Source organism: Panthera pardus, unplaced genomic scaffold (assembly GCF_024362965.1).
Source record: "Panthera pardus isolate Hobbes unplaced genomic scaffold, ASM2436296v1 HiC_scaffold_17, whole genome shotgun sequence".
Taxonomy (NCBI): Eukaryota; Metazoa; Chordata; class Mammalia; order Carnivora; family Felidae; genus Panthera; species Panthera pardus.
In genome coordinates this window covers 64,081,115-64,104,960 of record NW_026526732.1, presented here as the reverse complement: position 1 = coordinate 64,104,960, position 23,846 = coordinate 64,081,115, and the positions used below count along the sequence as shown (strand labels likewise).

Sequence of the window (23,846 nt, the reverse complement as noted above, 5' to 3'; positions counted from 1 at the left end):
CCTGCAGCAAGTAAGAGGGCAAGTCCATATAAAGCATCCAAAAAATATTTGCCTGGTTATTCATCTACCCTTCACCCAACCTACTTAGTTACAATTTATTTGTAATTCTTCAAATCTTTCTTCCCCACTAAAGCATTGGAAAGTGAGAAGTCAAACTGCCTAAAGTCCCTGACCTGCAAGAATCCCTCATCAAATAAGTTATTTATTTTTATTTATTACATCTTATTTATTTAAGTAATCTCAACCCCTCCCCCCCAACATGAGGCTCAACTTATAATGCTGAGATCAAAAGTTGCATGCTCTTCCAACTGAGACAGTCAAGCACTCCCAAATATGCTGTTTAGTAATGAACTATGACTTGGATTTTATATATCTAAAAAAAAAAAAAAAAAAAAATCATGCACAAAGTAGCCACCTCAGTATTTACTACCTAATTATTGCCTTTGAGGTATAACTAAAAATCACCAACTACTGGCCAAAGTCAAAATAGGTGATATTTGTAGCACTGTAAGTTGGTACCTAAGAAAAGTCTTCCCTTCATGTCATTCTTTTTTGTATTTTTACTTTGTGCATGCTACATAAAACAGGGGAAAAACCATAAATAACAAAATAAGGCAAATTAAGTAAAATTTAGTTTAATCATGCTGTGTAAAACATATTTCCATTTCATTTATCAACTTTAAAAGAAAAGCAAATTTACCTAAAAATATTAAAGCATTCTAATTCTACAGATAGAATTAGAAGTACTGAAGTAATCTAATCCAATCCTTTATCTTTTAGATGAAAGAATTGAAATATGAGGGCCAACCTGAGGTCCCACAGGAGTTAGGGCTGATTTAGGCACAAAAAGATCTTTCAATCACTTCACATTCAACCTCAATTTGCTTCTTCATATAAATTTATTCTTAAACCAATGGTCTCTCCTAAATGTAAATACTGTATTAATGAATACTTGAGGAGATACAGGACATATTTAATATGCAAGACCACAGGCTAACATGAACAATGTAGCAATATTAGCCTATTTCCTTAACTTGGAAACTTTGTATTTAAGATAAACAGAAGAATTGAAAGAAGCAACAGAGTGAATAAAGGATTCTCCAACTTCAGTGACTCTAGGATAAAAACCATAAAAGACAAAAAGAGAAATGACATATATGAAAATTTAATCTGACTTCTTTGCTCCCTCTGCCCCTGCCATCATTCCAATGGCAATAAATAAATCCATCTGTTATGGACTGAAAACTGAATTCCCCCCAAATTCATATATTGAAGCCCCAGTACAGCTGAAGACTATAAGGAATTATGGTTAAAACAGGTCATAAGGGTGGGGCCCTGATCCAGTAGAATTAATGTCCTTATAGGAAGAGATACCAAAGGACTCCTTTCCCCCATCTATGCACGAGAGAACATCATGTGAGCGCAGAGAGTCAGCGCCCTCTCTGAAAGCAAAGAACAGAGTTCTCACTAGAAATCAACCATCCTGGCACCTCAGTCTCAAACATTCAGCCTTCAGAACTGTGAGAATAAATTTCTGTTGTTTATGTGATGCAATCAGTCTGTAGTATTTTGTTATGGTAGCCTGAACAGACTAAGACAACATCTGCCCAAGTTTTAAAAAGTTTATATATTTAAATGAAACAAGTTCCTAGTGCCTACTAGTACTGTGCTAAATGGTAAATGTAGAATAACATCCTAAAAGGTAAAACATGACTATATCAGTCCATAAGGAAATAATGGAAAGATTGAACCATATTTAATATCTCCAAATTAGGCAAAATGCACTTGCCTTCTGGGAAATTAGATACGATTATATCTTATCACAAAACTTCCATTGTAATGTAATTCTGAAAAGGCTGGACCATTAGTTTGACCCAAGATGTGGAATTTCTTGTATTTGGGAGCCCACTTACCATTTTACAAGAATGGTCTTCAGAATATAAGAAATTCCATACATATATTGGGTCAAAGTAATGATCCAGGCATTTCAGAATTCAGAAAAGAATGAAGGTAGAAATATAAATATTTGGAGTCAAAGTAAATAAGTAAACAAAAATTTGGAGTCTACACATTTTCTAGTGCAGGATACATTTTCACGTACACCAGAATACTTATTAGTACAGTCCTGAGACACACAAAGTATTGATAAAAAAAAATATCTGCTGAATGACATTGGAATTCCTCCTAGGAAATAAATACAAACAAACAGTTAACTATGTGTGTATGTATACACGTATATGTATGTATGTAACATGTTTAAAAGATTATGGCACTTACATACATAAAACCCTTAAAACTTTCATACATCCTAACGGAAATGTAAAATGCAAATTTCAAAATATTTGAAATATACATGATATTTATAAGGTTGATGTGTTTAACATATGATTTGCTGAGGCAAATTAACATTAAAAGATAAACAAGGTTACTTAGTGAGAGGTCATTACAACAATCCCCATTTGGGGTTGTAGGCTCTTCAAAGAAAAAGTCATTTTATAATGAAATTGCTTTGCTCTCCTCTGGAACTAGAAAAATAATTTTTCTTTCCCTACTTTTTCCTGGAGGCCTTCCTCCCACAGCTCATCATCATTTTATTTCAATCTGGAATGGTGGTTGCCTGGGCCAGGTGTACAACTGTCTTCTGTACCTTCACAATTCTGTGCTGAATTCTCCATTTCCTGAACCCAAAATATTTATTGTTCTTGGCTACATCCTTCATTTCCCTGAAGCACATGTTCTTTGTCAGTATATCTCAAAAGCATAAAACTAAAAGAAAAAAGCAAGTGGCACGGCTGTGTGGAGCATCTCTGGTATGACAGTATTTACGTAAACTTTTAAAAATGCACAATGCAATACTACCTATTGGTTTTGGATTCTATTTTGTCATGTTAAATTATCAAAAGTACACTGTCCTCAAAAGCTCACAAGTTTATGTTTTACAGCACAGTAAAAGGGTGGGGGGAAAAGGAAACATTAAGGTTTCAGAGGATGGAAATAGAAGAAAAATAAGTAGATGTCAGGAGAAAGAAACGTAGAAAAATGTATCAATGAGATATGGCTGTAATTAACAAATCACTAAAGTGCGTACACACATTTATAAGTGGCTATTTATTATTTTTTATTATTGATGGCGGGAATATATTAAAGATGTCTAAAACAACTTTAAAAACTTTTGAACTGCTATCTGCATAAGCACAAGCTACTAAAGACTTATTTCCCTTCTAATATATCTATCTGCCCCCTGTCAGCTATACAGCAAAGTGTGACTGGCTTATTGCTATATGCATTATTTTGTGTAGGACAATCTCAGAGAAAAATCTCTAAGTGATGTACAAGGGTTTTAAGAATGGTCTCCACAACATTTGTCAATTGATCACAGTGTATTTCTTTATTTGTTTATATGTGTGCCTTACTATACTGTGGGGCACTTGACAGCAATGATCTGATTTTATGCATCTCTATTTTCTTCAATACCAGCACAGAGTCCACCACAGCAGGTACTTGCTGGGCACTCAGTAAAGGTGAACTGACTAAGACAGTCATTTCTGTTTCTTGCACAGGCACAGATTTGATAGTCAAAATTCTAAAGTCACAAGAAAAAAAGGGTATGTGTGTGGGAGAAACATGACTAAGAAAGTAATTTGTGCTTTTACTGTAAGTATAAAAAGTATTCTTTTCATGGAATAACACTGAACGGACTGAGAGTGGAGCTCTAAAAGTTTTAATTTAGAGTGGGAAACGCTATCTTAAATTCACTTGTAATATACATTCTTTCACTTCACTTCTATGAAACCAATGGACAAACGATAAGGATAACAAAAGTAATCATTATTAGGTGCTCTGTTAGTGTTATACACTTGAGATATATCTCTTTTATTCTTCAAACCAGCTCTTTAATAACTATTATTACACACATTTTACAGATTAGAAAAATTGAGGTTCAAAGAAATTACATGACTTGAAGAGTAAAATGAAAGAAAAAGGCAATCAGGATTAAAATTCACGCTTTCAATCTTTTGAAAAACACAGTTATATACCTTACTATATATAAGCAAAAGATATTAATTATATGATTCACACACATTAGATAACGGAAATAGAAGTGTGCCAGGCTGGTTTTGATACTGGATATACCAATAACTCACAAAATTGAACTACAGCTAATATCCCCATTAAATAAACTGAACAACCCAAATTTTCAGTGAGAATCTTGGAAAATCAGATAGGTACAAGAGCCAAGCTAACTTAAAATTACGTATAGCTCCTAAATGTTCACTGGGGTTAAACAGAGTAAGGTCTACTATTCAACGAGATACTCTGCAGTCTAATACAGAGTGTGTATGTGTGTGCACAGGCAGAGAGATGTCTTTGATATCTCTCATCAAAAAACTGAAGGTGCAGAAACATCCAAGGTATAATCCCGCCTTTCCCACTTAAAATAAAGAGGTCGTAAAAGAGGCAGGGTGCATAAAAGGAGAAGCAATAGCTCAACAGTTGAGAAGAATATTCTCTAAAGGGTTAAGAGGGGTTCCCTTTGTGGGGAAAAAGGTTTAGGAAGGGAATGACTTTTATTTTCCACACCATACAGTTCTGTATTATTTATATCCTTTATAGGATACATGAATTTTGATAGTATGAAAATAAAAGAGGCATTACAAATTATCTCCTAGAGGCTTCAAGTGGTTTAGATTTAAAATAAAAACTTTTATTTTATATTTGATATTCATAGTAAACAATGGGACAAGGGAGGCACACTGCTTAAAGGAAATAGGAAAGACAAGTGCAGGAAAATTCCTTTTTAAAATTCTGGGAGATGAAAGTTAGTTAACTCTTTATCTTGTCATTTAAGCCCCACGCTCTAAAAGCTTTCTGCTTTCTGTTTTCTGTATGTTTTCAACATATAGAACCACAGTTTTGTTGTATAGGGGGGAAAAGCTGATTTTTCTAGTTTCAGGTTTTCTACTAGTTAAAAATTTGCTCCTGCAGGATGTAATTATGTGTGTGTGTGTGTGTGTGTATGTATGTACAAACCTTGAATTTAATTAAACTACAGTTCTCAGCTTTTTAAAAAGAATTGTGTCTACATTTCTATATTTTTATTTTTAATGTTATTTATTTTGAGAGGGAGAGAGAAAGAGAGAGTGAGCGAGCAGGGGCATGTTCTCCCCTGAGAGACAGAGAGAGAGAGAGAGAGAGAGAGAGAGAGAGAGACAGACAGACAGACACCCAAGCAGGCTCTGTGCTATCTGCACAGAGCTCGATGCAGGACTGGATCTCACGAAAGATAACGACCTGAACTGAAATCAGAAGCCAAACACTTAAACTGAGCCACCCAGGTGCCCCATTGGATTCTATATTTTAAGCCAAATCATTAAACAAAATCTCTTCCACATATAGTCAAACATGTCCATGAAGATCAAAGCCTCATTTTATAATGTTATGAATGATACCTTTGGAGTTGAGCCATACACAATTTATACAGCAGTACCCAAGAACCTTGCCAAGATACACATAAAGAACATAATCAAAGCTTTGTATCTATTAGTGAAAAATTCAAAATAGTATAAATTTTCACCAGTAAGAAATGGTCAGGTAAACTACTGTATATCCACACAGTGGAATATTATGAAGCCAGCAAAATAATGCTGTGGATGTCACTGATAAGCAACTGATGATACATAAAGTGAAAAAAGCAGGTTACTACACTGTATTTAACCCCAGTTTTAGTTTAAAAAATGTATATGAGTAGGAAAAATCTAGAAGGACACAACAATATCAAGTTCTTTCAGCATGGTAAGATTAAGTAACTTAAAAAAAACTTGGATACATTTTCTAAGTTTTGTATTACAAATGTGTAATAACTGTAGGAATAAAATGAAACAAAAGAGGTCTTATAGGGTTTGGGTGGATTTTATTTTTTTAAATCATCTGACTTGTGAGAGAAACCTGCTCCCTCCACCCCAACCCGAAGGGGAAGATTTATGCAACATAAGCTACATAATCAGGGGTGGTTTTCACTTTGTATTTTTATCAGGTATCTTTCAAACTGTGCCAACCCTGCGGTTGGTAGTCTGTTGTTAGATTTTGAAGATGAGTTGTTAGTAAAGTGCTGTTATTGATAAAAATACATAATTGAGAGATCAACCAACCCAATTGAGGCTCCCTGAAAGAACACTATTCCAGGAAGAGTATACTGGGGTTTCTTGCCCTGGGTAGATTCACTTCATAAATGGATTAACTCTTGGTTAACTAGAAAATTCTGGAACAACCAATTTCCCAATAATGATGTATTTTTTTAAAAAACAATTTAGTATTTAGTATGCTCTAAAATACCCTTTCTTTGCATTCTACCACTGGCAGCTTTTCACCACCAAAGAGTCCCAAATTCCTGGAAATTGAGTACAGATGAGGTTCTTTCCTCCTATCTTTTACTGGTTCCCACGAAAGCTGCCAGCAGGAGGCAGCAACGACTGGCTGTGGCAACTGCAGAGGCTCTACTCTGCACAGTAGTTAGCTGCTGGCTTCATTCTTCTGTCATTATATAAGCAAGATGACACTGTTCTCTAATCCAGCCAAAGCTGATAAGTACCATCAACCTGTCACTTCCTACATTTCAAATTCTAACATCACAGCATCAAAGAGTTTTTACATTTCGATTTCTTTTGCTGGCAGCAGCCGGTAGCCTCTCATTCTCCCACGGTGTTCTAATGCTGCATTTGCACGCCGGGGTTACTCCCAGACTGAATAGCGGGTCATCCCCTGCTCACTGAGCTCATCTGTGGCCCATGTGCTAGGCAATTTAGATCCAATCAGCCCTTATTTAGCTCAAGAGTAATGAGCAGCATAGTGACACAGACTTAAGCCTGACCCTCAGGACACTGCTCATCAAGCAGTAAAACTGTGACAAAATCATTCATCTTCCACCCGCTGGCAAGAAATAATACTCGCACTCACTGTATTACTTTTCAAGATTAAAAAAAAAAAAAAAAGTCCTGAATTTTCATGATGTGAGACATTAATTTGCAGAAAGCTGAATTCCCTTAAACCCCCCTGTTGCTATGAGCTCACCAGGGGGAAATAGGCCTTAGGAGACTGAAATGGAATAAAGAAAATTGCTCCAGCTTTCTTTTCATTTTAAATAAGCCTTAAATCTGACAAGAGATATCCTAAAGAGAGAAAAATATATATCTTGTAAGGTAAAGAAGAAACAATTGAAATTAAGAGTTCCAAATGCTAGTTTCACTCCTTATATTTGTTCTCAATTCTGTTAAAATATAAATAAATTTTGAAACTGAGAAATTACTCACCCTTCTCCACAAAGTAGATGGAGAAAGCTTAGGAATTGTTCCTTATGGTCCATATGGTGGCAAAAGTAGTAAATTTGTATCATAAAACAAAAATGTACTCGGACAGTTTCCAAGAAAATACATCTTAAAGAAAATAACTTTAGGGTAATTACCAGAAGATGGTGGGATAGCTGAGAATATTTTGAAACTATAACGAATCTACTTTTTCCACAATTTATAGTGCCATCTGAGGTCTTATTAATCCAAAAATAATTAATGGAATAATTAAGAGATCAGTTTCTTTCCTTCAGTGACACATCACATCATTAAAAAACAGGTCTAGCAGCTTGTTGTACTATACATTTATTGGATGTAAATGCTTAAATTATTGCTTCCTCTGAGGATCTCCCTTTTATAAATGACAGCCGCAACAGCAGTTTATCTCAATGAGTTTTTATAGACTGGGTCCACTTACTGAAATCACAATTGTAGATATTTTTACCCATTCCATAGTTGGAAAAGAATTAACTTTAGCAAATGCATCACAAATGAGAGGTTCCAGTCTTCAATATATTTATTATGACAACATGTCTTTGGTTTAAGAACATAGCACTGTGTGGTGCCATGGAAGTGCACAGTATTAATGTCTTCCTACAAACTCATTGCTGAATTTCATCTAAAGCTTCAAAGATCTGGGTGGTCCAAATACCTATAGTGAACTGTGGGGTTCAGGCAAGGAACCACAGGGACATAAATAAGATTGGGGAAAGTAGCTTTCGCTTCACCCAACATCTTTTGATTTACCATTTGCTAAAGAGAAATGTTCTGGTGCTTGGTACAGAAAATAATCATGGCACTTCTATTCCCTGAACAACTGAGCTGATCTACTTTCAAAATAATGAAATGTTTCCTTTGCAGAGTATATTTCTTTTGTCCTTGCCTTTTGTCCCAACATTTTTCGCCCCAATTTCTGTTTTATAGTGTTATTTTTCCATCTCTACCTTCCCTCTTTTTTCTAATTATGAAAGGTACATTTACTGTTTCATCCCAGAGAAAACAGATTTTTAGTTATTGCAAACCTTGAGAACTATTAATCAGAAAAGAAGTATAAAACTCCATTCACCCACTTCTTGAAAGTAGGAATAATCTTGAGGGGCGGGACCAATATAAAGCTCTATTTATCTCTTACTTTTCTTTAATTTTATAATTATTGGTAATTGGTGTTAAATATTAGACCTGATCTATAACTGGAGATCAAAAACTAGGGGCACAGCAAAAACAAAAAATAGAAGACTGAGGAAAGTGGGGAAAACTAAGAAGTCACAGAAACTTTGGTACCTTTTCTTTGTGTGCAGCAGTCTGAATCTCACACATACGTGCCTTGTTATGAGTCTATTTTCCTACGTTGTGCTGTGGTCACTCAAGAGGCCCTCTCTTCCAGGAATTTTCCATCCTGGGGCATTGTCTTAAAATATTTTTTTGATTATTTCCTCACTCCATTATTTCAGTTCCCTCTTTAAATACCTTGCTTCTGACCGAATCCAAATACAGATGATATCTACTTTTAGATTTGAGGTGTTCCTGTAGATCCAGACTCAATGGAGAGCTTCTCAAAATTTCAAAAGCAAGCCAAAAGCTCAAAGGCCCAATTACTCCACTTGTTTACACATTTCAGTGGGAGAAGAGTTTGGTGATAACTATTCAGTAGTTAAAATAATAAAAGTGGGACAAAAATTTTAGCTAGAATAGACACAAATTTTATTTTTCAATAAGACCCAAACCCTTTTAATTAACTGAGAAGAATGTACTCTTGTCATCTCCCTGGAGGTCCTTTCTGCCCACTGGTGCTTGAGAAGGCAATAATCATGGAGGTGAAATACAGATTATACATTAAACCCATAGCCTGTCTGCACAATTACTGTTGTCTACTTTCAAGTGGATACTGGCAAGAATTATTAGATAAGCAAGTAAAAGTTGGGGACAAGTATAAATCATTATCAAATAATGCTGAATGACTAAAATAGTAAAATATGAAATGGTAAAAAGATGATGGTTTCAATAAACACTTACCTAAGTACCTTTCTATTCTCATGGTCCATCTTTCATGTAATAAATACATGAGTACATGTCATATATGCTGCATTTAACTGCTTTACTAATGTACCCCAAGTGCCTATAATAATGTCTGCTCCCATAGCAGGCACTCATAAATATTAGTTGAGTTTTTTTAAATAATTTGCTTAACGAATGTGTATCCTCTGTTAAAAATAATTACAGCACAGGTAGAAAGCACTAAAGGATATTAGAAATAAAATGTTAAGGAGGTTCAAAAGGAAGAGAAATTATTCAAGATTAGGGACACATAGACAAGCATACATTTCAAGAGAAGCTTGGGGCACCTGTGTGTCTCAGTTGGTTAAACGTCTGATTTTTTATGTCAGCTCAGGTCATGATCCCAGGATACTGGGGTCAAGCCCCGTTGTCAGGTTCTGTGCTGAGCATGGAGCCTGCTTAAGATGCTCTTTCTCTCTCTCTCTGCCCCTCTCCCCTACTCATGCTCTTTCTCTAAAATAGGATAGGAAAGGATAGTAGGAAAGGATGTTGTTCACATAAAAAGAGAAAAAGGTAAATAAAGAAAATAAACATGTACTGAGAGATTATTATGGCCCATGTTCTGAATAGGTATAGCATCTAAGTCAGTGCTGTCCACAGTGTCTTCTGCTTTCCACTACAGTAGGCACTATGTATAGGTATCAAAGACTTGCTTTATACCTAGTGTGATAGAGGAGTTGAATTTTACCTTGTGCAGCAAAAAGAGTAGCAACTCTCAGACACTAACAGGGGTTCCTTTAGAAGCAGAAAAGCACAGGGTTCCTAGGTGGCTCAGCTGGTAGAGCATGTAACTGTTGATCTTGGGGTTGTGAGTCTGAGCACCACATTGGTGTAGAGATTTTTTTTTTTTTTTTTTTAAAGAAACAGAAAAGCACAGTTTGCTACTGTAGAATTGTCCACTACTGCCTGGAATTCTGGCTTCTCCCATATATGATGCCCATGTACGATTCTTTCTGATTCTATCTCTAGTTCTGATCCATTCATTTAGTAATAATTTCTGAAGTTACCTTACCCTTCTATATCCTTCTAAATAAATCATTTGTTTTGTTTTCTTTTCCTGTACTCTGCTACTCCACCTCTATGCCTACTATGACCAGCACTGACCATTTTTGACTTCTGATCTTGACAATTACTTTCATTCCCTGGATTTAACCCTTTTCTTATCATTGTTTATCACCACACTTCGGCTTATTAGGTCCTCAGATCTTTGTCTACTATGTTCTGGCCTGAGCCCTCAACTGGTTCTGATAGGAAAAGACAAAAGTAAGAAAGATTTGGAGAATTCTTGAGAATTAGTAGTTCCATCTGACTAAAATAACCGGGAAATCACAAGAAAAAGTTGCAAATGTGGGAAAGCCAGACTGTGGAAGACTCTGAAGACCATGGTAAGGACTGTGAAATTTTCTGTGGTTATCAGGATGTCAGTCAGTAACAGTGTTAAAACACAGAATGACGTAAATAGACTTGTTCTCTAAAAAGATAAATGTGGAAAAATGAGATGAGCACAAACAATACAAGGAAAAATAAATAGGACTTCATTAAAATTAAAAAAAAAAATTATGCTGCAAAGGACAACATCAAGAAAGTGAAAGATAACCCTCAGAATGGGAGAAAATATTTGCAAACCACATATCTGATGAAGGACTTGTCTCTAGAACATATAAAAAATTCTTTACAGTTCACTAACAAAAAGCCCAATTTAAAAATGGGCAAAGGATCCAAATAGATATGTCTCCAAAGAAAACAGAATAGTCAATAGGCACATGATCAATAAGCACATGAAAAACACACAATATCATTAGCCACCAGAAATGCAAATCAAAACTATAATGAGATGTTACCTCTCATCCACTAAGATCACTTGAATCAGAAAGACACTTAGCAACAAGTGCTGATGTGGATGTGGACAGATTTCAAACCTTAAACCCTGTTGGTGGGAATATCAAATGGTATACTAGAAATGGTTCAGTATTTCCATAAAAGGTTAAACAGAGTTACCATATGACCCAGCAATTCTATTCCTAAGTATATACCCAAGAGGAAAACATTTCCACACAAAAGCTAATACATGTGTTCATAGCAATATTATCCATAGAACCCCCAAAGTGGGAACAATCCAATCTCCATCAAGAGATGAATGGATAAATAAATGTGGGTAAAATGGATTATACGGCAATAAAAGGGAATAAAGTACTGATATATGTGGTAATATGGATATACCTTAAAATCATTATTCTAAGTGAAAGAAACTAGTTACAAATGATTACATGTTGGGCGATTCCATTTTTATGAGAGGTCCAGCAAAAGCAAATCTATAGAGACATGAAGTAGATTAGTTGTTGCTAAGGATGGAGGTTGGGTAGGGGAAAATGGAGAGTGACTGCTAATGGGTATAGTGTTTCCTTCTGGGGTGACAAACTGTTCTAAAATTATGATGATGGCTGTATAACTCTATGTAAATATACGATAACCATGATATATAATAACCATTTAACTGTATGGTATGTGAATTATATCTTAATAAAGCTGGCCAGTAAGTGAATTGTATGATAAGTAACATATCTCAATTAAGCTGTTAAAAAAAAAAAAAAAAAAAAAAAAGATGGTCTGAAGACAGAAGGCACTGGAGGCACAGAGAGTAGGAAACCTTAATAATGGTCTAAAAATGGAGGAAATGGTAGTGAGAATAAAAAAGGAATGAAAACATTAAAAAAAATTTCTATCAACTGGGTATACGGAGAAAGGAAGGACATATTTATATATCCCATTTCTACCTTAAGAAATTAGTTTTCTTTTTCTACAGCAGCTCCTTAGCATCTCAGACATATAGAATCACAACTTTTAACAGTTCTAGAATTATTAGGCAATATTCATGTTCCCTACAATCTGGACTTTGTTTTTAAGCAATCTGATTCATTTACACATCCAAATGCATTTACTGAATGGCCACTGTGTTAAAAGTACAATATCAGAATGAGTTAAGAACTATCCAAGGTGTAAGTACGTACATGCGTGCATGTGAATGTGTTTACTGAGGTTGCCAGGCTTAAAGTGTAGTACATAGAAATGATTATGGGTTCTTTTGAAAACAACAGTAATGACAATAAGAGCAACGGCTCACATGTATCGAACACTTTCTGTGCCAAAAACTTCATATTCATTATTGCATTTAATCCTCAAAACACCTAGTAAAAGTATGTGCTATTACCCTCATTGCAGAATGAATAAAGTTGAGATTTGGACACATAAGTTTTCCCTTAAAATATTTTAAAAGAATTATTTTGTACTTATGTAAGGAGAATCCATGTGTATGTAACAGATCTAGTTGCAGACTAAATGACTTAAATATTAATTCCTATGTATGAAAAATTAAGTAATCTATGTTTTAGCAAAACAGAAAAAAAGTTCACAAAACTGAGTTTATATAACTGCATGAATTTATAAAATGTTGTATGAAAAGCTATAGTGAAAATATTTTGCAAAATTCAAGCCTAGTAAACAGTTAATATTAAGGTAAAATACTAATTCATCATATACATTAAAATCTCAGTTGAAAGATAAATAAAATATTTAATAATGGAAAAAATCATTAACTTTTTACATACTCTCAAAATATTAAGATTTATACTACTTTCCCTTGAGATGCTTATGCTTTCTCATTAGCAACCAAAACTGGTAGATGGATCACTTTTAGTAAGCAACAAAACTATCTGATTTTTCAAATAAAAACTAGAAATATCCATGAAACACAATCATGTGCTCTCTCCCGAATTATTAGAACAATGCCAAAAACATGCATCAAATCATACATACATAAGCAGTAACCACTCATAATAATAGAAAACCCAAAACAAAAGGAGGAAAAGGCCTGCATGCTGTCAAAAGCATCCTTTCTATTTTTCCTGAAAATTCATATGCATTTTTGTCATCCAGCAGTCCCTCAGGAGAACATTTCCTCTTGTACTTCTTCCTTCCCTAACTAGACAACCCCAATTCTCTCACAGATTAAAAAAAAAAAATTGTTTAGAATAAATGATACCACACTAATAAAAGTTAAAATAACTAGAACTACTGAGCAAGAAAAACATTTGAGGGGAATAATAAACACAGTTCTATGCACGTGCATACACAACTCCCCCCCCACCCCGCCCAATCCCAAATGTCAAAATTGATATATAATACACAGATGAACTTCTAGGCTCACTGGAAAAGAAGAAAAAGTGTTTAAATATATATGTATTCTCAAAATGTATTTTGAAGCCAGGAAAACAGAGGCTTAATCTTTTAAGGAGTTGTACTCAGCACATAGAATATCAAAAAGAAACTAACCATGCCTTCTGAATTATTTCGTAGTCTCAAAATTTAACATTTTAGACAAGTTTTCAACTGCCTTTAGACCTCTTCTGCAACCAGGCTCTTGTTTAATACAAAATAGGATGTCAGTTGATCAATATCCATTTGGCTTAAATTCATAAGTCCACAACCTCCCTTAAGTGGTAGAACAAACAGGTACAAAGCCTGAAAATTTATTGTTTCTTTTTAAACTCCAAATGATATTTGCAGATGCCAAAAGGCATTTTGAAATCACTCACCCTTACTTCAGTAAAAATGAAAAAGGGGGATGGGAGGAGGGAGAATCTCATGAGGCCTTGTATGTCAAGTTTTTGCCCAGAGCTAATTTTCATAGCTGTGTTATAAAACCCTGAAAATGGAGGTTTATAATGGAAATGCTGACAGACCCTTAACTATAGCAGCATGAATGGATATAATTAAAGAAAAGCTTTTGGCTACACCTAACTCCACAAATGAAAGCTGCCATTTTTATATTAACCTCAAATAACAGCAAGTGAGAACCAGAAATGGGATTCCAGAAAGGTAATGTGAAATGTTAAAGATGACTGCTAAAAACTGCTTGACATTCGAAGTTTTAAACATGGAGGCATTTAGTTAACATAACCAAGTCAGTATTTTCATAATGCTACTTAATCAGCAATAAAGAATGCTCTGGTGAGCCATCAGCTCCAGTTAGCAGAAAGTGGCATATGAAGTTATTATTTCTTAACAGCCTAGAGGGAGCCGCTTCTCCCTTTAATCAGTGATCTTCGTTCCTTCCTACCTATAATTTCTCTGTCATACAGTTATAAAACTATTACCCAGTTCAACATACACACTCACACATCCTGCACACACATTTATGCAAGGACTGGTACCTTATTCCCACCTGAATTTGAAAACAGAAGAGATTGCTAAGGTAAAGTATTTCATTCTTTTTCTTGTCAGGGATGCAGCCAGGAATAAATATCATCAATCTATGTAACCCATCTTCCTTATCTAAACCAAAATTCAAAGAATTTAGCTCTGTTCTTCAAAGGGGGGCAGGGAGCCTATGCTTTAGTTTTTATCAACTATCAAAACATTTTTGAACCTTTTAATAATATTAAAAGTAATACTAACATTATAGCATACCTAGGAGGCTCCTATGAAAAGATCCTCAGAGAAGTTCCAGATTTTGGATTAAGAAAGTAGGAACAAACACATCTCTATGATCAAATATCTAAAGGACTTTTTCTTGTGTTTCCCCTCTCTGCCTCCTTTTCTTCTTTCTTTTTAAGTTAACAATCCTGAATGATCTCTGGGGTTCTTTCCCCAAAGATCCGAAACTAAAAGCCTGTCCATCTTCAGGGTATCTGCCTTGGAAGCTCTAAAACTGATGAAATAAAACAAAACCATCCAAGTCACAGTCCCTCTTATTATATACTTTAATCAGTCTCACTGAAGAACTGTGTGCAAATTACAATGCAAGCTTCAGAAAATTAAAAGATGGTAGCACCTACATGATGACAGCTTTAATGAAGACTCCCCACACTACTGCACTTTTCTTTTTTTAATATTTATTTTGAGAGAAAATGTGAGTGGGGGAGGGGCAAAGAGAGAGGGAGGGAGAGAATCTCAACCAGGCTCTGCACTGCCAGCATAGGACCCAATCCTACAAATTGTAAGATCATGACCTGAACCGAAATCAAGAATCAGACACTGAACTGACTGAGCCACCCAGGAGCTGCATGCTCCACTCACTGTTACTCAAACACATTGAGCTCATTCTTCTCTCTGCTAAAAATGCTCTACAATTATGGCAACGGAAGTGATATATGATTACACAGTCACTTACAGCAACTGTTTTTAATCATAGTTGAGCATTATAAAACAAAACTAAAAGTAGGTATGTGTGCAAGGAATTAAATGTTATCAACATAAATATATTTGTGTCTTTTTCATAGGTTAGTCCTACAGATCAACGGCCTTGGTTTAGATGATAGCAGACTACAAACCCAAAGGAGATCTAGTTAAAAGAAATTTCTAATATAAATGTATACTTGCTTTCGCCTTATATAATCAATAATCTTCAACATGCATCCTTGATTCCTACCTTTGTACTTGACTAGTAATGCCCATGATTACCAGAGATGCATTACAGTTTATAAGATACTTGCAAGCAGAATTTTTCCAACATTTTGAAATAGTTTTGGCTTTAATACTAAAGGATTTTTACCAAATTGAATTTAAAGAGCAAAAATTTGTTTTTATTATAAGAAATGAAATTTAGATGGAATAATGTTGATAATAAATTAAAGATAAATTACTGCAAATAGGGGCGTCTGGGTGGCTCAGTCTGTTAGGTGTCTGACTTCAGCTCAGGTCATGTTCTCATGGTTCGTGGTTCGAGTCCCACGTCGGGCTCTGTGCTGACAGCTCAGAGCCTGGGCCTGCTTCAGATTCTGTGTGTCTCTCTCTCTGGCCCTCCCCCACTCACACTCTGTCTCACTCTCTCAAAAATAAACATTAAAAAAAATTTTTAATTACTGCAAATAAAACATGATTTACTTGTCTCCACCCCTCTTTGTGATCATTTTTTCCATCTGATGACTCATTTAAAAAATATATAACTTGTAAAAACATAAAAACAAACTGAACAAAAAGCACTATCCCCCTTTTTTTAGTAGCAAAAATAACAGCTAAAAGCACTCATAAATATATATGAATAGGCAACACTTTAAGGTTTACAGTTTGCGAATATCATTTAACTGCTTATGATTTATAAATATATATATATAATGGTTTGGTTAGTTTCTGTTTAGTTATTTGTAAACTTTAACAACGGTAATGTAAGAAGGTAGCTGTGATTGGTTAGAGTCTGAGTGGTGATACTGAGACCTATTTTAGTAAGTCACAGAAAGTCCATGTTTCCATTTCTTCATCTATAAACAGGCAGGACAAGGTTGGCAAAGAAATAAATGAGTACAGTATTTGTATACTGTATGTCTTTCAAGAATACAACAATTATTCTTGTGTTTCTAATTATCATTCTTAAAGAATAACCAAAAAAGTCCTAGGTAGGAGCTTAAAGACAAAAAGAAGTTAGTGAACAAAAAAGAAATAAAGAAGAAATTTCTTACTTTCTTACTTTTATTTACATTTTTAAAGCCTCTCCAACTTTTGAAATTAGTCCCATTCTCCTATTACCAAGTTTCCATTAACATTTTTACAAACTTCAGCATTTAATTTCTTATCTGAGAATGCATATTTTCTAAATATACTCCATATGCTAATCTAAAAATGAGAAAGGAGGCTTTCTCATATACTATTAGGGAGTGTAAAAGTTGGCACAAGTTTTTTTTTTGTTTTGTTTTGTTTTGGGGGGGTAGAAAATCTGGTATCATCTATCTACATTTAAATGCGCATAGACCAATTCATTTTTAGAAATTAATCTATTCTTCCACAAATACACAGAGAAGGCACATATAAAGATGTTAAATAAAACTGTTTAAAATAACAAAGTGGTAAACAATATAAATTGACATTATTATGGTATTCGTTAAACAAAGTTTGGTACAACCATATAATGAAACACTAAGTAGCCATTAAAAAGAATTAGATGGGTATCCATCTACTAACATGGAAAGCTGCCAAAGAAATATTAAGTGAAAGGCGAAAGATTTATTCGATCTGAAGAAAAAAAAAAAGAAATATTAAGTGAAAAAAGGCAGGTGCAGAACAAAGATCATCTGTTTTGTGTTTTTAGCCTATAAATGAGAAGAAAAAAATCTGGAAGATTCTATGAGAAACGATTTTATTCTGTGGAGTAAAACGAAAGCAGTATTTAAGTGGATCTGAAAACATTGTTTTATATGGGTGATTGGTGTTATCAACAGAAAAATCTTATTTTAATCTCAGAATAAATTGTCTTACCTGGAAATATTTCATGCAGTTGAGGTTAGAACTCTGCAGCAAAATAATTTAAAGAAGCTTACCTTTTTTTTTAATGGTACAGGGTGGTCAAACTCTCCTTAAGGGCACAAAATGCAAATGTTTCAGTAGAAGCCACCTTAGATTTGAGCTCATGATCTTGTTTAGACTATCTGAAACATTCCTTTGGATAATACTATTCCTTTAGCAAAGGTAAAAAGGGAAGGAGGGGCAAAGAAGCAGTTAGGGGACTGCACCAGAGCTGCTCGGAGTTTAGTTTTATGTTTTAGCACATAAACTTTCTTTTTAAAGAATTACTGCTCAAAGTAACAGTTTGGAAACTACTTATGCCAACATAAAACCAACTCCTCTCTCTCCATTTGGATTTCATGAGTGTATCGAAAGGAAAGTTTTAATATAGAATCAACATAGGTGATGACATAAAATAAATCGATAAATTAGAGTATTTACTGGAAAACGTACCTGATTCTGGCCAGAACAGCTTGTAGAAAGCTCAACACGATCCTAAGTTCAGATTCTTGACAAGCTCGCAGAAGCATACTGAATCCATCATTAAGCAGTTTTTCATGGGAAGGATGCAAGCAATGGCTAGTCTCAAACACTTCTTGAACACCATCAATATAGATGGAAAGAAGGGTCCAGAGAGTCTGTCTTTGTCCCATTTCATCATTCTTAGATACCAAGAATTCTTTTGCTTTCTCTCGAAAAGCACCTGAAAATTTCTCAGCCAAAACACCAATGTCCAGATTTTTCTGGATATACATCAAGAGGAAGGCCACTTGACCCTTCCAAATGAGAGGAGATGTTATAAAGGAAGGCTTGAGGAAATTCAGGAGGCCTAACACATGACCTGCTACATCTTCCACCTCTGCAACAGCTGCTAAGAGTAGAAAAAGGATGAAAAAGTTCTGAAGACCAACTTCAGTTAGTTCTTCCATTCTTTTTTGATGGAATTTAGAATATATTCTGCAAAACAAAACAAAAAAAAATTACCTTAAAAATTTTTCAAATAACAGCTTTTAAAATAACCTTTTAAAATAACAGCTCAATACTCCTGACAATCTCATGACTGTAAATTTAGCTAATTCTTCATTATAATGTTGCCATTGTCACTTTTTCTACTTTGAAAATACTCACAGAATACTCATACCTTCAAATTTCTCAGTGAAGCAGCAATCATCTATGAGTGAATTAAAAGGATTCAGTGGTCTTCCCCAAAGGACAGTATAAGTTCTTTTCATATAGTACATGGCTTTTCCTGTTATTTTAGTACTCTTAATCACCTTTCTTTTTTAATTTTTATTGACAAATAAGAAAGAATATATATCCCCTTTTTTTTATTTTTTTTTATTTTTATTATTTTTTTTTTAATTTATTTTTGGGACAGAGAGAGACAGAGCATGAACGGGGGAGGGGCAGAGAGAGAGGGAGACACAGAATCGGAAACAGGCTCCAGGCTCCGAGCCATCAGCCCAGAGTCTGACGCGGGGCTCGAACTCACGGACCGCGAGATCGTGACCTGGCTGAAGTCGGACGCTTAACCGACTGCGCCACCCAGGCGCCCCCCCTTTTTTTTAAAGTTTATTTATTTTGAGAGAGGGTGAGGGTGAGGGAAAGGGGGAGGGAGGGGGGAGAGAGGGAGGGAGGGGGAGAGAGGGAGGGAGGGAGAGAGAGAAAATCCCAGGCAGGCTCCATACTATGAATGTACTGCCTGACACGGGCTCAAATCTACGAACCATGAGATCATGACCTGAGCTGAAACCAAGAGATGGACACGTAACTGACTGAGCCACCCAGACACCCCAAATATATACTCCTTTAAGTACAATTTGATGTGCTTTAAAAAAATCTTAATGGGGCAATTTTAAAACAATTTTCCTTAAACTCTTTCTCCCTGTACCCCTCACAAAGACCTGCTCTTGCCAGAATTATACCTAAGACAATTCAACGTGCTGGAAAAATTATTTTTACTTATTGATAAAGTAAAATGGTTAGTGTTTAAATGTGCAAGACTCCCCATTTAAAAATCTCTTGTGTTAATATAATTTACTAGTCGAAGTAAAGGATTACTTCATCAATTAAGGGATTAGGATAGGAATAATAGAACTGTTACTGAATAAATTCCAAATATTTGTTTTAAATAAAAGTTCTGAGTATTATGTCTTCCATAAAATGATTTAAGATTCAAAGATAAACTGGCAAACAGAAAAAAAAAAACTACTGTTTGAGCCACATAATTTTTGGAGGTTTAACAAAGAAGTTACCATTAAAAAAAAGTATACACTAAAAAAATTCTACTGTATCACCATCATCTTGCAAGTCATATATGGGAATCAAACAGGAATTTCATTTAGTGGTTCCTGACAAATCCCTACCTAGAACATGAAGGAATTCTTACTCTGCAAGAGCTCCCATTATATAAGCTGAGCAAGTGGTGGGGGGCAGTATATTTTACAAAGAGGGCTAGAAAAAGGGCTAACAGATAAAGAAAGTAGATCAAGGGAAGACAATAAAAATTCATATCTATTTAACAAGCAAAATTCTCAAAAACAAAAACCAGATAAATATGACCAAAAGTTTATTTTACCACACCAGAAATGAAAACTGGGCATTCTTCTCAAATGAGAACATTTGAGTTATTTGGTTCTACCTTCTGGTTAGTTTTCATTCAAGGAAGCAGGACTAATGGGACTGCTGAATTCAAAGAATGCAGAGTTTTACAGACTGACTCTATTACCTGCCAGTGTATGATTTGGAAAGGTTTTCTATTTCTGTAATTTTGAATAAAATTTATGCACTGAATTATATAATAACGTTACAATTAATTTTGGCAAAAGAAACAACAGTTCTCTAATATATTTAATATATGGAATTTCAATCTTTAGGACAGATGAGATAAACCAAAATTCTCCCCAAGTTCTAGATACTAGGTTTGTTCCTTACTATAGTAAATTGGCAGGATCAAAAGGCTGCATGTTTTGTTGTCCTGTATACACTAGGGAATACATTTTAAATGTATAAACCATAAAGACTTCTAAGCACAAGTTAACTTTAAAAATACAAACAGTTAAGTAACACTTCTTCAGAGTGAACGTTCATGACAAAGAAATATATGGCACATACCTTCCTTTGACTTGTTTCCAAGGATGAGGGCCATTGTTCTTCATTGCTTTCTTAACAACTTTTGCCAAAATGCAAAGGAAAATGGTGTAACTACTGCTGGATTTATACAGGCCATTATCTTGTTTATCACAACAGCAAGTCTTCACCATTTCTAGCATAGACAAGGGTGACTTAATGATATGTGTAAGGCCTTTCAAAGGAAGCCAAGAGATGCTAAAAGAACTATTCTAAAAGCAAAAAAGAAAAAAAGAAAAGAATATAAGTATTAAATCCAAGTAAACAAAAATGGAAATCCCAATTAGCTCACTAAAAGTTTGACTTGCCTTGATCACATAAATTACAAACAGTACTACACATCCTGCCAAAATAAAAATTCCACAAAAGCAGAGACACCAAGGGCTGTTCAAATTCCTAAAACATCTCCAATATGTCTTTTTAACAGTTGGTCTGTCCAAATTAGGAAACATACAAGATCCATCCATTGCATTTGGTTGCTTTGCTTCTTTAATCTCTTATGTAAGTTTCCCAGAGTTTATGTCATACCATTTATTTTTATATTAGATCATTTATTGTGTAGAATTTTCTCCAATCTGGATTTAGCTGCTAGTATCTCCCTAGTGTCATGTAATGTACTCTTTTATCCCCTATTTGTTCTGAAAATCGGTAGCTGTATCTAAAGGATTGATCAGATTCATGCAAGTTGAGTTTTTTGATAAGAATATTCCATTGGTAGTACTGGGTACTTCATGTTGCAATTAGGAAAACAGACATTAAATTGGGTCATTCCTTTTGTGACGTTAAGATTGAGGGTCTTATCAACCTGATCTGTTAATCTGAGTGATCCCCAAGATTCTCACTGAACAACTTTAGCAGCCATTAATGATCACTGCCCAGAAGCCTTACTTCATCAGATGTACAAAATAGTGATTTTCTAATTCTATCATTACTTCTTAATTAGCTTATTAGAAATTTGGTTATTCTTAAATATAGTTTATATTCTCATTTATAGTTTTCAGAATAATGAGGGTTCGGTTTTTTTTAATTAATATTTATTCTTGAGAGAGAGAGAGAGAGCGCGCGCAAGTGAGTGCATAAGTGGGGGAGGGGCAGAGAGGGAGAGAGACACAGAATCCAAAGCAGGCTTCAGGCTCTGAGCTGTCAGCACAGAGCCCGATGCAAGGCTCAAACTGGCAAGCTGTGAGATCATGGCCTGAGCCGAAGTCAGATGCTTAACCAACTGAGCCACCCAGGCGCCCCTGTATTTGATAAGTTTCAATCTACAGCAATCATTATTCTTTCTTATGCTCAAATTTACCCAGCATTGGAGCAATGGGACCTCCTTTTGACATGACTCCATCTTACTTTGGTATTTTCCAGCTTTCAGATATGACAAGCATTGTGGACTCATACACATGTTGTCTCAGAACTAGAATGGGTCATTTTTCCAATCAGCCTGAAATTATGCTTCAGAGAAAGGTGTTTTTCTTATTTTTAATAAGCTCTATTATGTATAAACCCAAACTAGTAATTTACTTGTAAACCTCCCATTTCCATTTTCTATCTCGATTGAAGGGTTCACTATTTACTCAGGAACTCAAATACTCCAAATCTTCTCTTTTTTCCACACATAACAGGTAACTAAATCCTATAAACCTACCTTTATAATTTTTATTTTTCAAACATATCCTCTCCTTTCTAAATCCATTGCCCCTATTTTACTCACTCACTGCATTATTAGCATTTATTATTACATTGGACTATTAATATAACACCCAAATTATTTATAGCATTTTCAGAAAACTCTCTCACACACGTACCCAATATGTCACATCCTTGGTTTTCTATGTCTCTGGAATAAATCATAACTCAACCTGCACATTATCTTCAACCCTACATAATCTAGTCACTGACTACCCTATGTTCCTTATCTGCTGTTTCTTCCCATAGTCATATCAGACCTATCCAAAACTATTTAACACGGTAGGAAAAGACCAAGTTTTTTATGTGTTCATACATTTGTTCATTATGTTCCTTTCACCTGAACACTCCATTTCTTCTATGCCTGGAAAATTCTACTCATTCTCCAGTTAAAAAATTACCTCATAAAGCCTTTCACAAGTCTATACACTGGGTCAGATACTCTCTCCTTGGACATTCCACAGTACTGTAACTTCTTCCCCACAATGTCCACTAACCTATAAGCAACTCAAATGCCAAGACTATGTCTTATTCAGAATAGCATTAACTGTTCAATGTGTTGCTAGTAATCAGTAATTGTTAGAAAACATTTATAAATGAGGATTAAAAAGAAATATCTTTCTGGTGCAATTTTGGTTCCTTTGCTTACTCTCACTCTTAAGAGAAAAGAGACAAAATGTTCCATTCCCTTATGTCAATGCTCTATAAACAATGCTTATGAAAGGTAAAACAATATTTTTGAGCTACTCTAATCTACTTGGAAAAATTAATTTTTTAAGAAAAATCTGTAACTTTTCATAATTAAACCATAAAAATATTCCTCAAATATGAACAAATTCTTCAAATTCCTGGAACACATTCATATTTTATTTACTCACCAGGTTCTTACTATAATATTCCCATAGAATGGTGACAATTACAATGTTTGGCTCCCAGAAATCACAAAGCGTCAAACAACAGTGCAGATGCATTCGTAATTGTTCTTCTGGTATACCATCCTAAAAAATAAAATGAAATTGTGGGAAAGTAAAAGGGCTCTGGTAACATGAATATTATTGCTTGATACACACTGGATAACCTGCTTTTATTTATTTATTTATTTATTTATTTATTTATTTATTTATTTATTTATTTATTTATTTTTTACTGTTTATTTTTGAGAGAGAGACAGAGCATGAGTGGGGGAGGGGCAGAGAGAGAGGGAGACACAGATTCTGAAGGAGGCTCCAGGCTCTGAGCTGTCAGCACAGAGCCCAATGAGGGGCTTGAACCCACAAATAGTGAGATCATGACCTGAGCAGAAGTCAGACACTCAACTGACTGAGCTACCCACGCACCCCTGGATAACCTGCTTTTAAAAAG

At 34.9% G+C, this 23,846-nt stretch overlaps 1 protein-coding gene across 3 annotated transcripts in view; it reads right to left on the bottom strand.

Annotated features, from left to right (window-relative positions):
• MMS22L (MMS22 like, DNA repair protein) overlaps positions 1-23,846 on the bottom strand; it is a 123,046-nt gene that overhangs the window by 61,304 nt on the left and 37,896 nt on the right. For all 3 annotated transcript variants that reach the window (XM_053904635.1, XM_053904636.1, XM_019442918.2), the window contains 3 exons: positions 23,363-23,482; positions 20,787-21,013; positions 18,126-18,629 (listed from right to left, as the gene is read on the bottom strand). In XM_053904635.1, coding sequence (XP_053760610.1) covers positions 18,126-18,629; positions 20,787-21,013; positions 23,363-23,482 — 851 coding nt within the window. The remainder of the gene's footprint in view (positions 1-18,125; positions 18,630-20,786; positions 21,014-23,362; positions 23,483-23,846) is intronic.